The sequence below is a fragment of the Dipodomys merriami genome, unplaced genomic scaffold (genome assembly GCF_024711535.1).
Source record: "Dipodomys merriami isolate MVZ:Mamm:240054 unplaced genomic scaffold, mDipMer1.0.p SCAF_103, whole genome shotgun sequence".
Classification (NCBI taxonomy): domain Eukaryota; kingdom Metazoa; phylum Chordata; class Mammalia; order Rodentia; family Heteromyidae; genus Dipodomys; species Dipodomys merriami.
Window position 1 is genome coordinate 4,109,585 of NW_027202305.1, and position 19,968 is coordinate 4,129,552.

Here is a 19,968-nt window from a genome sequence, read left to right on the forward strand (position 1 = left end):
ATGAGATTTTCAGTCTTACTGGGGGAAAAGGAGTGCTAAATGTGTCAAGGAGAACTAAAACGGAGGGCAGAAGACATGTTAAAAGTATAAAATTTTGCTCACAGAAAAGCAATATCTATTCTTCCAAATCCTTCTCCTGCAACTTTCACTTCCATCAAGGTCCCAGTCCAGTTCATTCAAATGGCCAGGAACTTCCTGGTGTAGACCAATTCCCCGGAGAACATAACCAGAGAACCAATCACTGTCTATTTTTAGCTGTATAAACATATACCTTTGACCCACCACTCCAGGAAAAAAATCAGAACACAAAGCAAAAATGGACTTGAATTTTTAATTTTTTAAAGATTATCTCTCTGTATATTAATAAAAAGTGCAAAGAATAGACCTTCATGTTTAAATTATACTCTAAATAAAATATATATAGATATATATGTATATATTTCCATTAACTGCAGGAGATAACTGGCAAGAGCCTGAGAGAGTCCAGTCCCTCTCCACCACTACAATGGACATACATTTTAAGGAAGCACCTATGAAGAACAGTAGAGTTCACCACACATCTGGAGACACACAGCACTTCTGGGTGGTCTGGAGAGCAGTTTGCATTTTCAATCCAACATGAAATGAAAAATCACATCCATGAACGGAAACGACACTGCTCAGAACGGCGGATTCTGAATTCAGGTTTTCGGTGCCCATGAAACAGCACTACCCAGATACAAGCCATGCTCATGTGCGTTAGTAACAGCTATCTGTGGGAGGCCTCAGGCGGGCACCACCAATTTGTGCAAAAAATACCCTCTGTGCCGTCAGCACGGCTAGTGTAGCAGCACGGCTTTTTTCTCCTTTTTAAAATTAACATTCACTGCTGCCCCCCACCCCACCCTGCCAAGTAATAACATTTGGTCTTACTATATATAAGTGGGCTTATGTGTTGTGCTGCATTTTTGTCAAAAATCTTATACAAAACAAAAACAAGGGGAGGCTGCTTTTTTATGTACTTCTGTCAATGGTGGGAAGGACAATTACAACACTTTAACGGTTAAGCGATAGGTTTATGACTCTGGACTTTTTTTCTTTAGAGCAACCTGGGATATTTCTACAATTTTGATTCAAAAGTGATGTAGCTTCAGCAGCTCTGTGGCCAAATGAAAAATCAAAGTGCTCATCCCTTCCTTTCTTATAACAGAGTTATAAGAATAAAAAAATATGCTGTACCTGGAACAGCCTATCTGTAATACTGGCCAGGACAGCACTTTGCCTCATAAATGTCAATAATTTGCTCCCACTCAATCTGGAGGAAATTAATATTAAAGTATGGATAAGCCACCGACAACCCATTACACAAGTCTTGGGGACTTGAAGGTCCATCATCTCTTCTTTCCTCCTTCTGGGCCTGTTATAAAAGTAGTTTGGTTACAAGCGTCTACACAGCACCAATTAAAAAAAAAAAATCTGCATCTTTCCTTAGCCACCCAAGTGAGTCTGTAAGTACACATGCTCAAAAAGCTTTTCTCATTTACTTCTGTTCGGTAACTCTAAAACACCAGTAATTGTATTCATTTTTCTAATAAAAAAATTTTCAGCAATCATTAAAACCATTAGTTACAATGCCTTAAAAATACCCACATCAGCTGACTTAGAGGAGAAGTTCCCTTGACATGCAGCCATATAAGAAAAGAAATTATGCCTGCAGTTGATAAACACCGTGCCCTGTAATAAGGGAAGAAACAGGTCTCTGATAGTAAAAAAGCATTTCATAAAACTCTTATATATATAAAATATCTTATTATGACCATTCCACTTGTGACTGAAGTGTAGGTGTTCACTCTTCACTCTGCCTTCTGCTGGGGAAAGCGGGGGGTCCTACAACTCCAAAAACGTAAGAATGCATCCAACTGTCTCCCAGGCTGACAAAAGCGCCCGGCTCAGTTACACTGCTCTCTCAAACTCATCTGCACTTAAGCGCACATACACAAAGCACCCACAGTTTTAATCTTTGTGACATTGTTGCTAGACTTCTTTCCCCCTCTATTTCTAAAAATCTGTCAGGAAAATGTGACTACAAAATAATTGTTCTTTTCTCTACCAGGCTGGATCTCCATGGCTCATCTTTATGATTTTGAAAGCTAAAGTTTGCAGCAGCGGAGAGTAGGCCCTGCTCATCTACCTCAAACCCTTTGGCTTCCACCTGCAGGGGCGCAGTAAGTGCAGATCTGCTCAGTAGGCCTGAGCCAAAGGCGTTACAGATGCTGAACCTGAAGTGCATCAAGAGAATAAGCATCTGCCACGTGGCAGAGGAAAACATTTAAAGTAGCAATAATAAACACAATACCTATACACGAAGGAAAAATTTCATAAGAAATGAAATTTGGAGGAGTTAAGTAACAAAGGTCAAAAGGTCAGATGCAACCAGAGAACAGCTGCATTCTCCAAAGAATACTTTCCCTGCCTACTTTCCACCTGCAGAAAGCTAAGTATTTCTTGTCTCATACTTGTAAACATGGAGGACCAAGAAAGATACACACTGATTACAACTGATTTATAAAGGGATAGGAATGCAAACAAAAAGATGTCAGAGTAGGTAAGGGTCTAGCTTTTAAAGGAAAAGTACTTCAAATGTGCTTCTGCAAAAAATATGACTTGGAGGCAATTTGGAGGTTTTGACACTTGAACTTTACTCATAGATTGTAGGCAGAGTTGTTTTCTATAAGAGTAACTAAATTAAGACAAAAGAACTGTGCAATTATGACATCACAAAACCTCACAGAAGAACTGGGAATCAAAGTTACCTTTGATTAAAGTTTCCCACTCACTTTTTGCAAAGTGCAAGCAAAAGCAAGGGCATTGGATGGATGGCACAGGCAGGGGCAGGAAAGCCCTTTCTCCAGTCTCCCACGTCACCCCTTCATGCATACCACGGACAGTTCATTAGCTGACCCTCTGCTCTCCTGGCCGTGGATTCTATTTGATTCCTCATAGTCAGGCTTTTATTCCCAATAGCTTAAAGTAATAAAAATGAAAGATGTGAGGAAATGAATTCATACGTAGAAATAAAAGAAACCTGGAACCTGACACATTTCATATTTTGGAAATAATGGTGAACATAATGCGGAGGGCGGTTAACAGTGAGATCATAGCATATGAGAGAGCCAACTACTCTGCCCGTGCTTCCAGAATGGCTGAAAGTTTACCTGGAGTCTTAACACTCCACATACCCTTCCTTAAGATCCTAACAGTCATAGGTTCTTACTGATACCTGAGATCAGAGTCAGGCTGAAAATGCTTAAATCTTAAAAGGGAGAAATGAGAGGAAAAAACCCAAATTGAGAAAAAAAAGTTAATTAAGAACAGATTAAAACTATTAGGTAAGTATATGTTGATAGTCCAAGGGAAGGAAAGGAGGGAAGGGGGGAAAGGAAGAACAGGGTAGGGGGACTGGTCTTTGCTGTGGAGCTCCTCATGTACCCTTCTAACTGGGACACGCTCTCGCTGACGTGTGAATACTGTAAGCTACCTCTGAAGCAGACACGGCCCTTCTGAGGGGACCTGGTTCACGCCATCTGCACAAGGACATCTAAACTGCCACGATAACCAAGTGACAGACAAACCCGTGAGCGCAGCATGCAACCGGTGATCTCTTTGTCCTCGTCCATGAGAAAGGATGCACGGACTGGAGATACAGCCAGGTCTGCTGGCTGAGCAGAAGAAATCTGTGGTAGAAAATACCCAAAACAACCCCTTACCCATTCTAAGGGAAAAAAGATATAAAACCCCTCTCAAAGCAAAACAAAACAAAAATAACATTTTCCCTCCTAAAGAAAACCACATTGGAAACAAGTGCCCTGCGAAAAGTCCATATGCGTGTTTTTACAAGGCTGGTAGAGGTTATTTTGTTTTGGATTCCACATAAATTTTATCTCCATCTCTAATGCCAAAGGAATGTAATGCCCGGGAGCTGTACTTCATTTCTTCTGGGCCAAAGGGAGCTTCGTGGTCAAAGTAGTAGAGAAGCATGCTGCTTGTGGGTAACTGCACTAGACTTTTCAATTGTTTCTTTAGTTCAGCAACTGTTTGGTCCAGACGAATGCTCATTTCCTCCACGTGATCGTTAAAGTGCACCTCCACTTTTGCACTGCTCTGGGGTCGTAGGTCCACTTCTGCCAGAGGCTCCAACTTCCCATATTTTGTGATCAGTTCATGATATCTAGAAAAATAAAAACAATAACATCAGCAGCTTCCATTAACACTGCATGGAACTACGGACTTCTTCCATACTATACTGCTGCTTCAAACACCAATACTATTTCATTCAAGTAGTATCTGTACATATGTGTGCACAAATGTATGTACTATGAACCAACAAATGCAGTTACTGGATGACCTGTGGCTCCTGTGACCAGATACACAGCTCTGTGGAATCCACAGGGAAAGCACATTCTTGCAGAGAGAAGAGGCACTTTTTTCCCCTGAAGATGGTCACCATGCATGAATGATGTAAGAGTAGGCTTCAGAGGATAGGCCTTGTGGTACAAACCTGTGATTCCAGTACTCAGGAGGCTAAGGCAAGTTCAAGGCCAGCCTGGGCTACAAAGTGGGAAAAAATAAGGGAGCCTTAGAAAGAAAATCAAATTTAGAAGAGCAGGTACTACAAAAATAAGAGAGAAAGGTGAGATCTCCACAAAGAGCTTGCTTTCCTGGGGGTCGGCATCAGGAGGGTCGGCTCTCTAGGCACATACCTTGGTTATAAATGGGAAGATGGAAGTAGGTTCGGAGGCCTTAAGAAGCCATAACTTTTAGACACAAACACACATGTTAGCCATTGAACCAACTCTTTCCATGTAGCCTTGTTTGAAGGTACCAGTCTAGTGCCAACTGTAATAAAAGCAATTTATGTGAAAGGCAAGGATACAGCTGTGATAAATAAGGAATGTTCTTTCATCAAAACAGAAATAAAAATCAAGCCAAGAGGAACATTCAAAAGTGAGAATAGGGTCCACAAAGTAAAGTTTCTTCTGTGGAAACTCCAGTCCACTGCCAGCCGGGAGGACCTGGGCATGGTTTTATTGGACGGGGCAGGTAACTTTCTATACACTAGAGGGGAAAACACTGAGAGGACTTTTGATAGCTAAGACACACAGAGGCAAATTAAAGATTAGAATTATCATACTTACATAACATTATTCTTCAACCTCTCCCACTCCACTTGGAACTTTTGCTCAGTAAAATCATAAGGTGTCATAATAAGGTTGGTAGGAACATTAATGACATAGTAAGACATCTGTGTTTAGAGATGGAGTAACAGAGAATGGTAAAAATAGCCCTGCCTCTGCCTTTGGAGTCTGACCCCATCTTGTAATTAGCTGTGTAACTTGGCAACTCACTCCACTCTTGTATCTCAGTTTCCTCATTAGTCAAGTCAGGGTGATAATGCCTGCACTAAGGTAGGACCTTAGAGGACAGTCATAAGAATTAGACAACTGATGTTACTATGCAAATAAAAGTACTGACATCATAGCTTACATTATTAAAATACCCCTTAGAAAACCAAAGACAACTGGCACCTACTTAGGGGAGATTTCTTAGAAAAAAGGTTCATATGATCACACAGACTACAGAATACTGTCCCATAACTTAAGCCAAAACCTGATCGTTCTTTGGTTGGTGGTTGATTAATCATGATTAATCAGCCTCCTGCCTGCTGGCATTATAGGCCTAGGCCACCATGCCCAGACAAAAACAGCATAAAAAAGGACTAAAAATAATCACTGTGAGCAACAAAAGAAGTAATAGTTTATCAACATAACCTTTTAAAAGGACCCAAAAGGTCTAAGAGCATCTTTTCCCCCACTCCATCTCCTATCATACTCATTCAAATAAATAAAAAATGGAGTATAAAACGAACACAATCTCAATTCCAGAGATAGAAGTCAACAGGATAACCACTCCGGTCTCAGCCAGAAGTAGCCATGGCTAGAATAAGGAGAGGTAACTCATGCTGTGTGCCTGCACAGAGGCAGTTGAAGGGGAAGTGTACACTCTGAAGAATAAACAGGATATAAAGCAGCACGTACACCCACAGCACGGCAGAACGAATGAAGAAAAGGAATACCGTAAATATGTAAGTGAGAACTAGAGGGAGAACTCACTCTGACAGCAAACCCGACTGAAGAAAATGCCCTACAAATACTAAGGTCTAGAAATTCATATATGGATGATAACCAAAACCAAGACACAAACACAACGGCTAGACAATAGTATAGGGTGAAAAGGGACCATACTGAATTAAGAAACAAACTTGAGGATCAAAACATCGTTACTGACCAAGTAAACTGGAATGACCAAGGACATTATACTTAACCCAGTTTCAGTCAGTAATAAGTCTAACAAGTAGATATTTTCACACAATGAAGGACTTGGGCAACAGCAACAGCGTACCTATGAGGAATGAGAAGGGAGGAACCAAAACCAATTATTCAATAATGAGATTAAAGAACTAGAAGTAAGCCTTGAATCTATTTAAATACAAAGCTAAAATTCACAATAGCGGTAATACTTCTAGACTTGTTTATATCCAACACTATAGCCTACTGAATTAATTTCAACAATGTATTTGTTGACATAATAATGGCCTACTTGCTATTAATGGGTGAATGTATTTACAAATTAAATGACCTGGAATACTACAAAGTCCTAAAATTTTCTTAAAATTAACTTGTCCAGAAATAATTGTCATTCAAACATCTTTTTCTCTAGTCTTTCATTAACTCAGTAGACAGTACTAAAAGCTATCCAATTATCCTGACCGGAAACTACATGGTGATTTGATTTCTCTTTTCCTATGGCTCCTCTCCGCTTTTCTCATTCAATCCATTAACACATCTTACTAACTGTCCTCCTAAATACCTTATTAATCTACTTACATCCCTCATGCCTATATGTCTTGCAAACTCAAATATTCGTGATCACTATTATTAACTCATGTTGCTACCTTTTCTTTAGATGCATAAACTAGATAAGCTCCCACAGAATCTTTCTAACCTCTTCCTGGTAGATGCCCTCTTGGAGATGAAATTTACCTTTCACCAACCACGGTCTGCCCTCAGTTTCAACAGAGGTGGTAGAACAAACAGCTATGGTATGGAGCAGTTTGGGCATTATCTTCTTCCATACCAGATTGAAGTACATGGAATGTGTTCCTGGAGTGGGCAGCCTGCCAGCATCTGGTTAATTCCTGGATGACAACTAAGGCAGTGTGATCAGCACCAAGGACAGCAGCCTGTTCTTTTTCCTTGGGATTTGGCTTGTTCTATGGTTTTATTATAAAGGCAATCAGGGGAGGTAGCCTAAGCCCGTTCTTCCAACCCTCCCAAAGATTTTGTAAGGACATTACTGACTGCATGTAGTCCTTTCTTCTTGAAACTTCTTGTGACATTCCATGTCTTCTGGGTAACCATGAATACTTGACTATTTTATTGTCAAAGTAATCATTACAAAACACACATTTGATCTCCCCACTATCCTACATATTAAAAGTAAAGTACCAATTCTTTTCTTTTTTTGGAGGGGGTCCGGATGTGGGGCCTGAACTCTGGGCCTGGGCGCTGTCCCTCAGCTCTTCAGCTCAAGGCTAGCACTCTACCATTTGAGCCACAGCACCACTTCCAGCTTCTTTTTGCTTATGTGGTGCTGAGGAATTGAACCCAGGGCCTCAGGCATGCAAGGCAAGCACTCTATCACTGAGCCACCTTTCCAGCCCCCAATTCTTTAATGTAGTTGGGGAAGACAGAACTTTGGGTGAGACTAATTTAAAAATAAAAATGTCTCTCAACAATACCAAAAGAGAAAAACAAACAGATTCTGTAACTAGCAGCACGAGAAGGGCTTGACACACCAGTGCTGGCTTGAAGATGGTGAGGCCCCACGGAAAGTGTGGTGAGGGCGACATCTCCACCATCCTGAATGTGCCTGCAAAGGGATCTGCTGCAGGGCCTCCGCCCCGTAAGGAGAGCAGCCCTGCCGACACCTTCACGTCACCTTGGGAAACTCTAAGCGGAGCACTCACCTGGGCCAGACAACACCCAGGTTTCTGACCTACAGAGTAAGTGGGCACTGTAGTAAGCCACTAACTTGAAAGTCATTTATTATAGCATCAACAGAAAACAAAGAAAAAGACCCTTTGTGATCTGCTTCCTTGATAACTTTCCAGCCTTATTTTGTACCATCACCATTGCCATTTTCAATACCTTCTAAGAAATCCTAGAGACTATTATATAATATATAGATTAAATAACACACAAAGTCTCATGGCTAGTGAAAGGATAGAAATTAGAATTCAAGTCTTATTTCTCACCATTTCATTACAATAAGGAATATTATCCTAGAAGTTCTCTTCTTCTTCTACATTCCAAATGCCCACTCTAAAGTGTAAGGTCCTGATTTCAAATCCCATCAGTCCCCAAACCAAATGCTTCCTTTAAGTCTTATTCTTTTTTTTTTTTAATATTATTTTATTTTATTTGAGAACATACTGTACAGAGGGGTTACAATTACATGGGCAGGATAATGCATACATTTCTTACCAAGCATTGCAGCCTCCTCCTTTGTTTACCCTTCACCTCCCTTCCCAGTCTTTTTTTTTTTTTTTTTTTTTAAATGGGACAAGGTCTTACTATATGGCACAGACTGGCCAGTCTGGGAACTGCCTGGAGGAAACTACAAAATCATCAGGAAGAGATAACAATACTGTTTTTAGATCAAAAACAAATGTATACATAGAAGATAAGTAAAATAAAAATGGATAGATTAAAAAGCTAGACAAATCCTCAACTGTGGGAGACATCCATAGTCTTCCTTCAAGGACGGAAAATATTATTTATGCCCGAAAAGTACTAGCAACCTGACCTAACACAATTGACATTAAACACACCACCTGATATCAGAACTTTTTTTTTCTATTTCATAAGTGATATTCACCAAGACAGACCATAGTCCAAGCCAAAAACATTACTCAAACATACCAAAACAGGTTTAAAAGAACTGAAGTAATATAGCTTAGATTCTTTCACCCTAATAAAATTAAACTAGAAATCATTATCAAAAAGGTTACTATAAATCCTCAAATACCTGGGAAATAAACAATGCATTTAAAACAACATGAGTTAGAGGAAGTCACAGGAAAAATTAGAAAACATAATTCATTCAATGAAAAGGAAATGTAGCTAAAGCATGTTTGGAAGTAAATTTATAGAATTAAATAATAATAAAAAGGAAAAATGAATATGGAGTCTGAAGGGATCCCACATAGCCAAAACCAATTCTAAAGAACAAAGTTGGAGGATGACTTATACTTTTTGACTTCAAAACATATTACAAAAGCATAATAAACAAAATAGGTGGTACTAGCACAAATACAGACATAATATCTAATGAAATAGAATAGAAAGCCCAGAAATACACCCTTATTTTTTTTATTAAAGTGCCTAGAACAATTGATGAGGCATTGGGAAAGCTGAGTATCTATATGCTAATTAAAGAAGATGGAATTTGATATTGTACCGTAAATGTCATTACCACAGAATCTAGTGATTATACTCCTAAGCATTCATTCCGAGAAACAAAAACTTACGTTCACATAAAAACGTCTGTGTGAGATGCTCACAGAAAGTCTGTCTAGAAAAACCCAGGTGCTCTTCAAATGTCTTCTGGGGGTTAAGCAAGCTGGCTAAATGAAGCCATACATACAAGAAAATGCACAGCAAAGCCACAGTGCTAGTACACACCTGTAATCCCAGAAGGATTACAGAAGGCTGAGTGGACCAAGAGTTCCAGTCCAGCCCAAGCTATATAACATGACCCTATTTTGTTAAAAGAGTAATGCATTTTAATGTTAAATTCATGAGTCTTTTACAGTTTATTCTTATTGCATACTTTTTAAAAATAAGGACCTCTTTGCCTTTTCAAAGATTGCTTAAGGTAATCTTCTAATTTTTGTATGTATGTCTCTGACCATCTGGAATTGATATTTGTATAGTTTCAGACAGTGATCTGAGGGTTCCTTCCTTCCCAGCCACGTGTATGCTCACGGCTGAGGGTAACGCCTCCATGTGGATGGTCAGTGCTCACGGCTGAGGGTAACACCTCCATGTGGACGTCAGTGCTCCATGTGTATGGCTAGTGCTCCATGTGCATGGTCAGTGCTCAGGGATGAGGGTAACACCTCCACGTCTGGAGGGTCAGTGCTCACAGCTGAGGCTAACACCTCCATGTGTATGGTTAGTGCTCCATGTGTATGGCTAGTGCTCCATGTGCATGGCCAGTGCTCCATGTACATGGTCAGTGCTCCATGTGCATGGCCAGTGCTCCATGTGCATGGCCAGTGCTCCATGGGCATGGTCAGGGCTCCATGTGTATGGTCAGGGCTCCATGTGTATGGTTAGTGCTCCATGTGCATGGTCAGTGCTCCATGTGTATGGTCAGTGCTCCATGTGGATGGTCAGTGCTCCATGGGCATGGTCAGTGCTCCATGGGTATGGTCAGTGCTCCATGTGGATGGTCAGTGCTCCATGGGCATGGTCAGTGCTCCATGTGGATGGTTAGTGCTCCATGTGTATGGTCAGTGCTCCATGGGCATGGTTAGTGCTCCATGTGTATGGTCAGTGCTCCATGTCCATGGTCAGTGCTCACAGCTGAGGCTAACATCTCCCTGCCATACACCTTTTTTCTTTATACCGAGGTTCTATCTCAGGGCCTGTGCTATTCCACTGGCCTGTTAATACATCTCCGTGTCACTGTAGCATTGCTAGGTTACATTAAGTCTTCATTCAAAGTGAAAAGATCATCTTGAAAAGCTACAGAGAGAATAAACTGCAATGCATATTGACAATGAATTACAAAGTCCTACTTGATATTTTAATGGATAGATAACAAAGAGACACCCAAATTCATATTAAATTCTTGCTAGAAAGGAGTAAGTCAGGAGGAAAAAGCACTCACATTACGTCTGCAATATTTTTTAACTAAAAATAAACTTCAAGTGGGGTAAAATATAAATGGGCCATTGATTCTGGATAGTGTGCGGGTGAATATTTTCTCATTCTCCATTTAATTCATTTTTTTAGAAATTCTATAAAGCAAACAAACACAAGAGGGACAAAACTGGCTACCAGCCATGACCATGACAAAGTTCAGACCCCAGTTTGGGAGGGCTGGTTCTCCTCCAGTCTTTCCTTTGCAGGAATATTTAAAGACTGTACCCCACTCCAATCAAGATTAGGAAGGTAGTCTATCTCCTGCTGGGCTGGGAAAGTGGCAAGAAGTCAAAGTAAGTCCTGGGTAATTGGAATGACAAAGACGGCAAGCACCAGGGAAAGCTAACATTTCAGAGGCTCTCAGAGGGCCAAGGACAATGTCCCTTTTGTTCCTCATCAGACTGGCAGCTGAATGTGGAGTGCTGTGTCACGGCCCTTGTCAGGGGATGATGGAGCCTGGCAATGAAGAGAACCCCAGGAGACCTGTGTCCATGGGAGGAATGCGCCTGCACAACAGCAGGTCCTTGTCTGGAAGGAGTGTGAGGTAACGGACACAGCACACTAGAATTTCTCCAGCATCCGAGACAAAACAGGCCTTCTCTGGGGTGGCGTCCAAATCTGAGCCGCTGCCCTGCTCTCTCAATAACATGGAGATACAATCGACCCAACTTAGAAAAGCCATTAGCCTGAAGCAGGAAGAAACACACTCTCCACACTTTGAAAAGCATACCACGAATGACAAATGAGCATGTGGGAAATGTCTTGTGGAATTCTGGGTATCACAAAGAAGGGTTTTCAGGACACAGTGTGAGAAGAGCAAAGGCAAACCCATTTCTGGCGTTGCCACTCTGTCTCTCATGACAGCATTTCTTCTTTCCATCAAGTCACCACTAACCTGGGGTAGGTCTCATCTAACTCCTCTTTATGAAAAGCAGGTTTTCAGGTCTGGAAGATGAGATATGTCAAACTAATGCATTTGCTTCCCAACACTGTGCTGATGAACAAAAAGGTATCACTGAGCCCCAAACCCATGACATGTTGAATTCTAAAAGAAAATTTGCATCTTTTTTTTCCTTTTCTCTCTTTAAAATTAAACAGAAGAGGCTGTATATTAGTTTAGTACTAAAGAAGCAATTTAAATTCAATCTCTCACAGGAAATGGAGAGATACAGCAAACATGACATAAAGGAAAAACTGATAACTAGAGGCAATGTGGACAGGTGTCTGATAAAGGGCAAGTCAGAAATAATAAACGTCTTAGAATCATAAGCGTGGAGGTCTCTTCCTCTCCGAATGGTACTTATATACCTCTAGAGAAACCAGGGCTATCTATATCAGGAAATGGGTGGAAGTACAGTTTTCTTAGGGCTGAATGCTCTGCTGAGTCCAGTCCCATCATGCACTGCTCTAAGGTGAATAAGCAACCTGCAGCACACTTGTCATCTCCCAACATCCTGGGCATCACCCAGGTCTCCAGGTCCCCCTCGCCTCACCAATCACCACCAAACCCCACCCCCATAATGTAATCGCTCTCTTTAAAACTTTCAATGATTTCCTACTGCCTACTGGAAAATGCCCTGATTCCCAGAATGCCATAACTGAGTATTTCACAGCCTGCACTAGCTCCTACTTTCCTCATGATCAACATGCCAGTACTTCCCACCCCTTTTTATTAATCTATCAAACTGTTGTTGTTCAACAGACATAAATAAAGAGTTATTTGAGTGCAGCCCTAGCTAGCCTCAAACTTACATTTCTGCCTCTGCTTCCAGAATGCTGAGATTACAGGTATGTCCATCATTCCCAGGAAAAAAGAGATTTTTCTTAATATCTAGATTTCAATCTGTGTATGTTTCTTTCTACCATAGATTCCAATCTACATTTAGACATAGTGTATAGGAACACAACTTTAGTATTCCTTTTATTTAAGCTCTCATTCTGACAGAATAGCAGATGCTCTACCTTGTGGCTTTGAGTTCTTCATGCCCTTTGTTCTTGATAGCACTCTCAATCATTGGGAGTCTTTCACATGACCATGTGTGCTGATTTGTTATTTCTCTCCTCCAGATAAAGAACTTACAGGAGGTTTTCCGTGAACAATAATATGATTTTTACTGGCCCCTGCTAGGCCAGAAACTAATCTCAACTTGCCCTTAATTGCCAGAGGGTCTGCTATCTACAATTTATTTCCTATTGTTAATTTCCCAGTGCCAACAACCAAAATGAGCTCTGATCAACTTAAGTAGGATAGGCATTTAGTAAAAGAATAATGGATGCTGTGAGGTTCATAGAATTGACAAGAAGATTAGGCTTGGGCAGGATGGATGGGAAGCAAGGCACAGCCGCGAGTTTCATGTCTCAGAATTCTAACAGTATGATTCTGACACTGATCCTTAGACAGTCATCAGACATTTACAGCTCACCTTTGGATGTATGACTCTTCCACAGCTGTTGATAATAATCTCAGTAGATACTATGTATTGTACTTCAGATTTGAAACTGTAGGTTTATGTCATTTTGCCTATGTTCTAGCTTTTAGGGAGTGGAGAAGAAAATATTTGCTCCTTTTTTTCTGAACTCCTTTCAGGCTCCTTCATCTCAGATATCTTGAGTTCTGTTCCTCTACGCGCTCCCCGCTCCCTGTCAGACAGGCATTCATTGACAGCCAAAGTTGGCTAAAAAGGTACTTTGTATCCACTGTGATACTTGGTCTCTTGTACTTTTTAATGTAAATCCTGCAGTGGATTTATTTACTCATCAGCATGTATTTCCTGAGCCCTTGTAAGGTGCCAGGAACTATGCATAGAAATTGCAAAGGAACTATGATAGCTGTCATGCTGATGGCAATAGGAAGTGATGAATAACACAGAAATACCTATTAAAATTTATTAGTTGTGAATTAGGAAGTGACATCTAAAAGGATTAGTAGTACTATACTTTTTTGTCTTCCAAATTACATGCATAATTGGATCCCAAAATATTAACAAATGAGTTACTAAAAGGTAAAATCCTTTTTTTTTTTGGGGGGGGGTCCGGTTGTAGGGCCTGAACTCTGGGCCTGGGCGCTCTTGCTCAGCTCTTCAGCTCAAAGCTAGCACTCTACCACTTGAGCCACAGCGCCACTTCCAACTTTTTTCTTTTTGCTTATGTGGTGCTGAGGAATCGAACCCAGGGCCTCAGGCATGCAAGGCAAGCACTCTACCACTGAGCCACCTTCCCAGCCCTAAAAGGTAAAATCTTGACTCTAATTTAGTGTCTCATATAAAATTAATTTGAGCCTTAGTTTCTAGGAAGGGTGGAGGAAACATATTTTGGAGAAAAGATTACATTTACAAAAGTAAGTGTTTAACTTGAATTTCCTATAAATGCTAACTTCTATCAAACCTTCCTTTAACTTGGTTCCCTGAGCTTTTCCTCCTCTTTTCATTTTCCCGTGTCAATTAAACATAAAATAGCTCCTTTACTTAGACATAATTAAGTTACCCAAATTGTCTTTGAGGGCATAAAGACAGTCATTACGATTAGTTAAACATCCTTTATGGTAGCAAAGTTATTTTGCAAGCTACATGGACTATTTGCACTGTTTCCATATGACTAGTTGTTTTGTCAAAGGAAGTCTTTAAGGGTGATCCAGAGAGTTATATATTCTGTTTTTCTATTCCAGAATAAAATGTTTAGGGGACTGAAAGGAGACACACTTGAGTGTTTTAACTGTGTTGTGTAAGTGTAAGAGTTACAGGTGCTCAATTACCCTCTTTAAAGCCTTGTACTGATCGACAGAGCTAGAAATTTAGCCTCCAAGCAATAGCTCCTTCTAGTAAAAATGAATGATCACTTTTATTTACTTTGTGAAACAACCAAAGGTGAAAGCTTCTGTTTTCTGATCTTGGCCTTTCAACACCACAGTGTTTGCTTTTGCAGTCAATAGTCTCTCAACGCCTCTGCCATGCCTTGTCCCTCAGTGGCTTCTGTAGCAGTGGTGTGCTGTTTCACAGAAAGTGCAGTGTGAGCTGCAGGTGACTGAAAAGAGCTTCTCCCTGGCCTGCTCATATTTCCATTACTGGGCTCTTCTGCCTGACCAGGAGAACTTCCAGGAAATAAGTCTCCATTCTAGTTGCATTGGAGAGGATAGTTTAATTTATTTACTGAATACCTACTATAAACCAAGAGGCACTGGACTAGAAACTGGAGATTAAAGGACAAAAGAGTAGTGTCTACATTCAAGAAGCTTGCACATTTCCTTGGCTGGATCTACTTTGTGTTCTTAATCTCTAAAGGTTGAGTTAATCCCAGGCCTTCATCCTTAGACCTGTTCCCTTTGGCATATACCCTCTTCACACCTTTAGTCAGTCTTGTGGCTTTAAATGTCTTCTTTATTTTAACAACTGTCAGATTTTGCCTGTCCCTAAATTCCAGATTTGTATTTACAATTCCTTTCTTGATACTGTCTTCTGAAATCTTGACATAAAGTGTGTCTGAAACCAAACTTTGGCTGTGATACCCTTCTTGACCCAATCCTTCATAGCCATATCTGTTTCTCTGCAAGTTTCCCTCCATCCTTCCAGTTGCTGGACAAAAACCTTATAGTCATCCTTGACTTCTTTCTTCATAGTCTAATCCATCAGCTTTTCATTTTAATTGTTGCTTTTGTTTTTTGGGACAAAGTTTTATCATATAACCCAGGCTTGCCTGGAACTTAGGATTCTCCTGTCCTGCCACTCAAGTGCTGGAATTATAGGCATGGATTATAATGCGCAGTTTAGTCTTAAACAAGGACCATATGTAACTTTTTTGATAACCAAGTCTAGTTGCCAACACTAGAAACATGCTTTCAGAGGTTTTTCATCCTTGGGGATTTGCCTCTGTCACATCTGATACTCTTTTTACCTGTGTAGAATATTAACAGCATCAGCAAAATGACACATCTCAACTGTTTATATAATTTCTAATTTAGCTCCCAGAATTTCTCTTCCACTTAACCATCTTAATTTAATACTGCCTCAAAGATCTATTTTCTGGTCGTTGTCTCATATTCTATGTACTTAATTCTCATTTGTTAAGATTTCTAAATTCTAAAACATAGCCTATAGCCTAAAATCAGATGTACTACAGATGAAGAGACAAATCTTAGGGGTAGGGAGGAAGTGCTCTTACAGAAGAGCAAAGAAAGGGAATTGATGGCGTGAAGTATAGAGTGGGAATTATTGGATTAGTCAAACAATCATCCTTAATATAAGACTACAAGCAGTACACTGTGGAAAAAGAGGTAAAGTAGGTCTGCTTTTATGTTTTTTCCTTTTCCTTGTCTTTCCTCTGAGAAGAATCCCCTAACAAATGATGCAATTTTGCCCTAAAACAAGTGCTGTTAGTTTGCTTCAGCACTGGACAGTGTTCTGCTGAGCTAATGAGAGATGGTGTTTACCTGAATGGTACTTCTTCCTGTGGAACATCCACATAGTAACGAATAAAGAACCTCTCAGAATCTTCTCGTTCACCATCGGTAACTACACTGCCATTAAGTTTGGAAACTGACGGCAATCTGTAAGTTCAAAGCAAAATAAAGACATTTCAAGACACTAAAACCATTTAGCTTTAGAAATAAAAAAACAACTGACTTCAGACCCAGTCTACTTCTTTTGAAAGGACACATTTGATGTGGTTTTCTTTATACATAATTACTAACATGAACTGAAATTATATACAATAACCAGGAAAATCCAGTCTTATTTTTAGATGTGATACTGGCTTTCATGATTACATCCCATATTTCAAAATAAGATTCTAGATAGCACAGTACAATTTAAATAAATATAATACCAATAAATTTAAAATCACCCAAAAGCCTGTTTTAAAAGTAAAGCATTAATTATAAACAATTAATTATAACTTTATTTAAACTGATATATCCAGAGTATTATCATTTGAACATATAATTAATATTTTAAAATAATGAGTTACTTTCTATTCTTTATATATGAATTATTTGAGATCCAGTCTGTATTTTGCACTTATAGCACATTTGAAATCGTACAAGACAAATCACAAGTGAACATAGCCACAATTGGCTAGTGGCTGCCATATTAAACAGCATATGTTTACAGTATTAGTATAATAGTTATATAATCCAGGAATTTATATTTGTAAAAGAATACAATGTAAGACAATACAATGAAAAGACTCATTGTCTTAAAAGTAAGTGTGCTGATGCTTCCTTCTTCAGTGAGATGCTAATGAATAAATGAGCAAATCAGTGAGGATCTGTGGGATATTTGTTGGTCAGAAAGATTAACACCTCATTTTAAGAATTACTCTTCTTTAGAGAACCTTAAAGTCTACTCTTCCTCTTTCAAAACTACTGTGTACAAACTGGGCACTGGTAGCTTATACCTGTGATCCTAGAGATGTGAAGATCCTGGTTCAAAGCAAGCCTGGGCAGGAAAGTCTGTGGGACTCTTATCTCCAATTAACATACACACAAACACAAAGCTGGAAGTGAGGCTGTAGCTCAAGTGTTAGAGCACTAGCCTTGAGCAAAAAAGTTCAAGGCCTTCCCTGAGTTTAAGGCCCAGGACTGGCGTGTGCGCACACGCATGTGCGCACACACACACACACACACACACACAAATACCATGTACAGGTGTACAAAGAGAACAAGCAAAGCTCCATAGCCTTTTACATTTTTGGAAAATCTTATTTCTGTTAAAGGTTCATATAAAAACACAGATTTATGGGAGAATCAAGTAGTTGGTAGAGGCAGCATCTGTGACATGAAAGACAAGGCAGGCAGAGGAAGAAGATACCAACAATAGTGATCATAGGTCAGGGGCTAAATACTCAAGAGGACACTCATCATATTAACATTACCCAGTTTCCAGGTATCTGCACCGAATGATTACTAAGTTAACAAAGGACAACAAAAATAAGGACAACTAAAACAGAAGTAATTCTCTTTTTTTTTTTTGCCAGTCCTGGGGTTTGAACTCAGGGCCTGGACAATGTCCCTGACCTTCTTTTGCTCAAGGCTAGCACTCTACCACTTGAGCCACGGCTCCACTTCTGACTTTTTCTGTTTATGTAGAACTGGGGCTTCAAGCATTCGAGGCAAGCACTCTACCACTAAGCCATGTTTCCAGCCCTGATTCTCCATTCTATTGACTTTCACTTTGTGACCCAAAATAGAAGCTCAAATAAGTATCAAAAGCATAAAAACAGAAGAGATTTGTGAAGAAACTTTTCTGTGGGCTCAGCTAGACAACTGCACTTTACATTTTCCTGATTGTAATATGTTCTTTTTTCTCAGGACTGGGAGCTACAGAAGCAGCTCATTCAAAGACAGCCTGCTCAAGAGCTAAATTCCTAGTTCATTCCCCCACCATATATATAGCACATGGACCCTCAAAAGAACAACAGGGCTCTGTGAAAAGAAAGCAGAAGAAATCAGGACAACACACCTGGCTATTACCAGCTTCCTCCGCTCCTCAGTGGTGTACGGCTGCAGGAGAGGAATTCCTAGCAATCTCACTTCTTCAAGTTTAGGGAATGAATTTAATTTGTCAATGTCTTCCCAGGATTGCAAACCTAATTTGAGAAAGATACAGTTTAAGTAACTCCCCCAAAAAGTATACCAATAAAAAGATAAACATAGCAAAAAAATTTCAATGACTCTTAAAATCTAATATGATAATAGAGAGCCTCCATTTTCCTCTATCTAAGAATAAAATTAAACACATAAAGACTTTGTCAGAAAAATATGCAAGGTGGTAGGAGCCTGAAGTCCCAGCTACTGAGCCAGGAGGTTTTCAAAGTCAAGGCCAGCTTGTGCGAAATAGTGATATTCCATCTCAAAAACTAAAACCAACAGTGGAAAGGGAGAAAGAACCTTATTTCCAGTATCTTCTTATCTCTTGGTTCTATCAAAATGGCGTGGAGTCAGAGCCATGTTGGTACCAATAAGCACAGGGCATGACATGAGCACATAGTTTTAAAAATGGCCAACTCATTTTAGGAACTCATGGCATGTAACTACTGGTCAGTTAATATTGACATATCAAATTTTTATCTAACGTATTCTAAAATGGGAGAAAGTCAAAAGAATCAAAACTAAAACTGATCACTTTTGTAATGTTTTCACTTTAGTGACATAGAAAGGATCAAAATCATTTAAAAAAAAAACAAAAGCCAAAAATCTAAACCTTTGGGTAAGGAGAACACACAATAAGATTTTAAGTCCTAAAATAATGGTGGTGAGCAAATGGATCAACCACATCAACACTTGACTGTGTCAGGCAGGCCTTCCAAGGAGAAAAAATATTCCTAAAATGATTAAGCTGGTAAATTTTGTGACAAAGGAAATCTGTTTCAAAGAACAACATAGTCCTGTCCTATTTCTATTGACCTTTAGCAAAGGTAAAGGCAGAGGAACAATGCTGAGGTTGCTATGACACAATCAGTCTAGGTCAGACTGTCTCCTCCTGACAATGCCATCTTCACCTAGACTCAAAAATAAAATTAGATCAAGGGGTATTAAGTTATGAAATAAACTTCCCCATACAACATACTGACTTTAAAATTTATTTCTCACTCATAACTTCTATGGTGAAGCAAACTAAGTTATAATTTTCAGCTATAGGTTAGTTATTTTATTTATATGTAATTGTCTTAAGAAATAAGATGAAAGATAGCATTAAGAGGATGGAAATAACCCAAGCATAGTGGCTCACATCTGTAACCCTGGCTGCTTAGTAGGTACACACAAGGAGGCTAGCTCTGGCAAAAGTGTGAGATCTTGTCTAAAAGACAAAAAAAGTAAAAGGACCAGTGTTGTAGCTCAAGTGGTATAGCATTTGGCTAGTAATCATGAGGTTCTGAGCTCAATTACCAGTGGAGGAGAAAAAAAGAGTAAAAACAGAATGAGAGTAAAAGTTAGACTGGAAGAATG

The 19,968-nt window shown here is 39.6% G+C and overlaps 1 protein-coding gene across 3 annotated transcripts in view; it reads right to left on the reverse strand.

The window, feature by feature from the left end:
- Positions 1–1,293: 1,293 nt before the first annotated feature.
- Positions 1,294–19,968, reverse strand: part of LOC138810316 (tubulin-specific chaperone cofactor E-like protein) — a 51,665-nt gene continuing 32,990 nt past the window's right edge. For all 3 annotated transcript variants that reach the window (XM_069997400.1, XM_069997402.1, XM_069997401.1), the window contains exons 6-8: positions 18,482–18,608; positions 16,453–16,569; positions 1,294–4,207 (exon numbers count right to left, since the gene is read on the reverse strand). In XM_069997400.1, the coding sequence (XP_069853501.1) occupies positions 3,889–4,207; positions 16,453–16,569; positions 18,482–18,608 (563 nt within the window). In that variant the 3' untranslated portion in view covers positions 1,294–3,888. The remainder of the gene's footprint in view (positions 4,208–16,452; positions 16,570–18,481; positions 18,609–19,968) is intronic.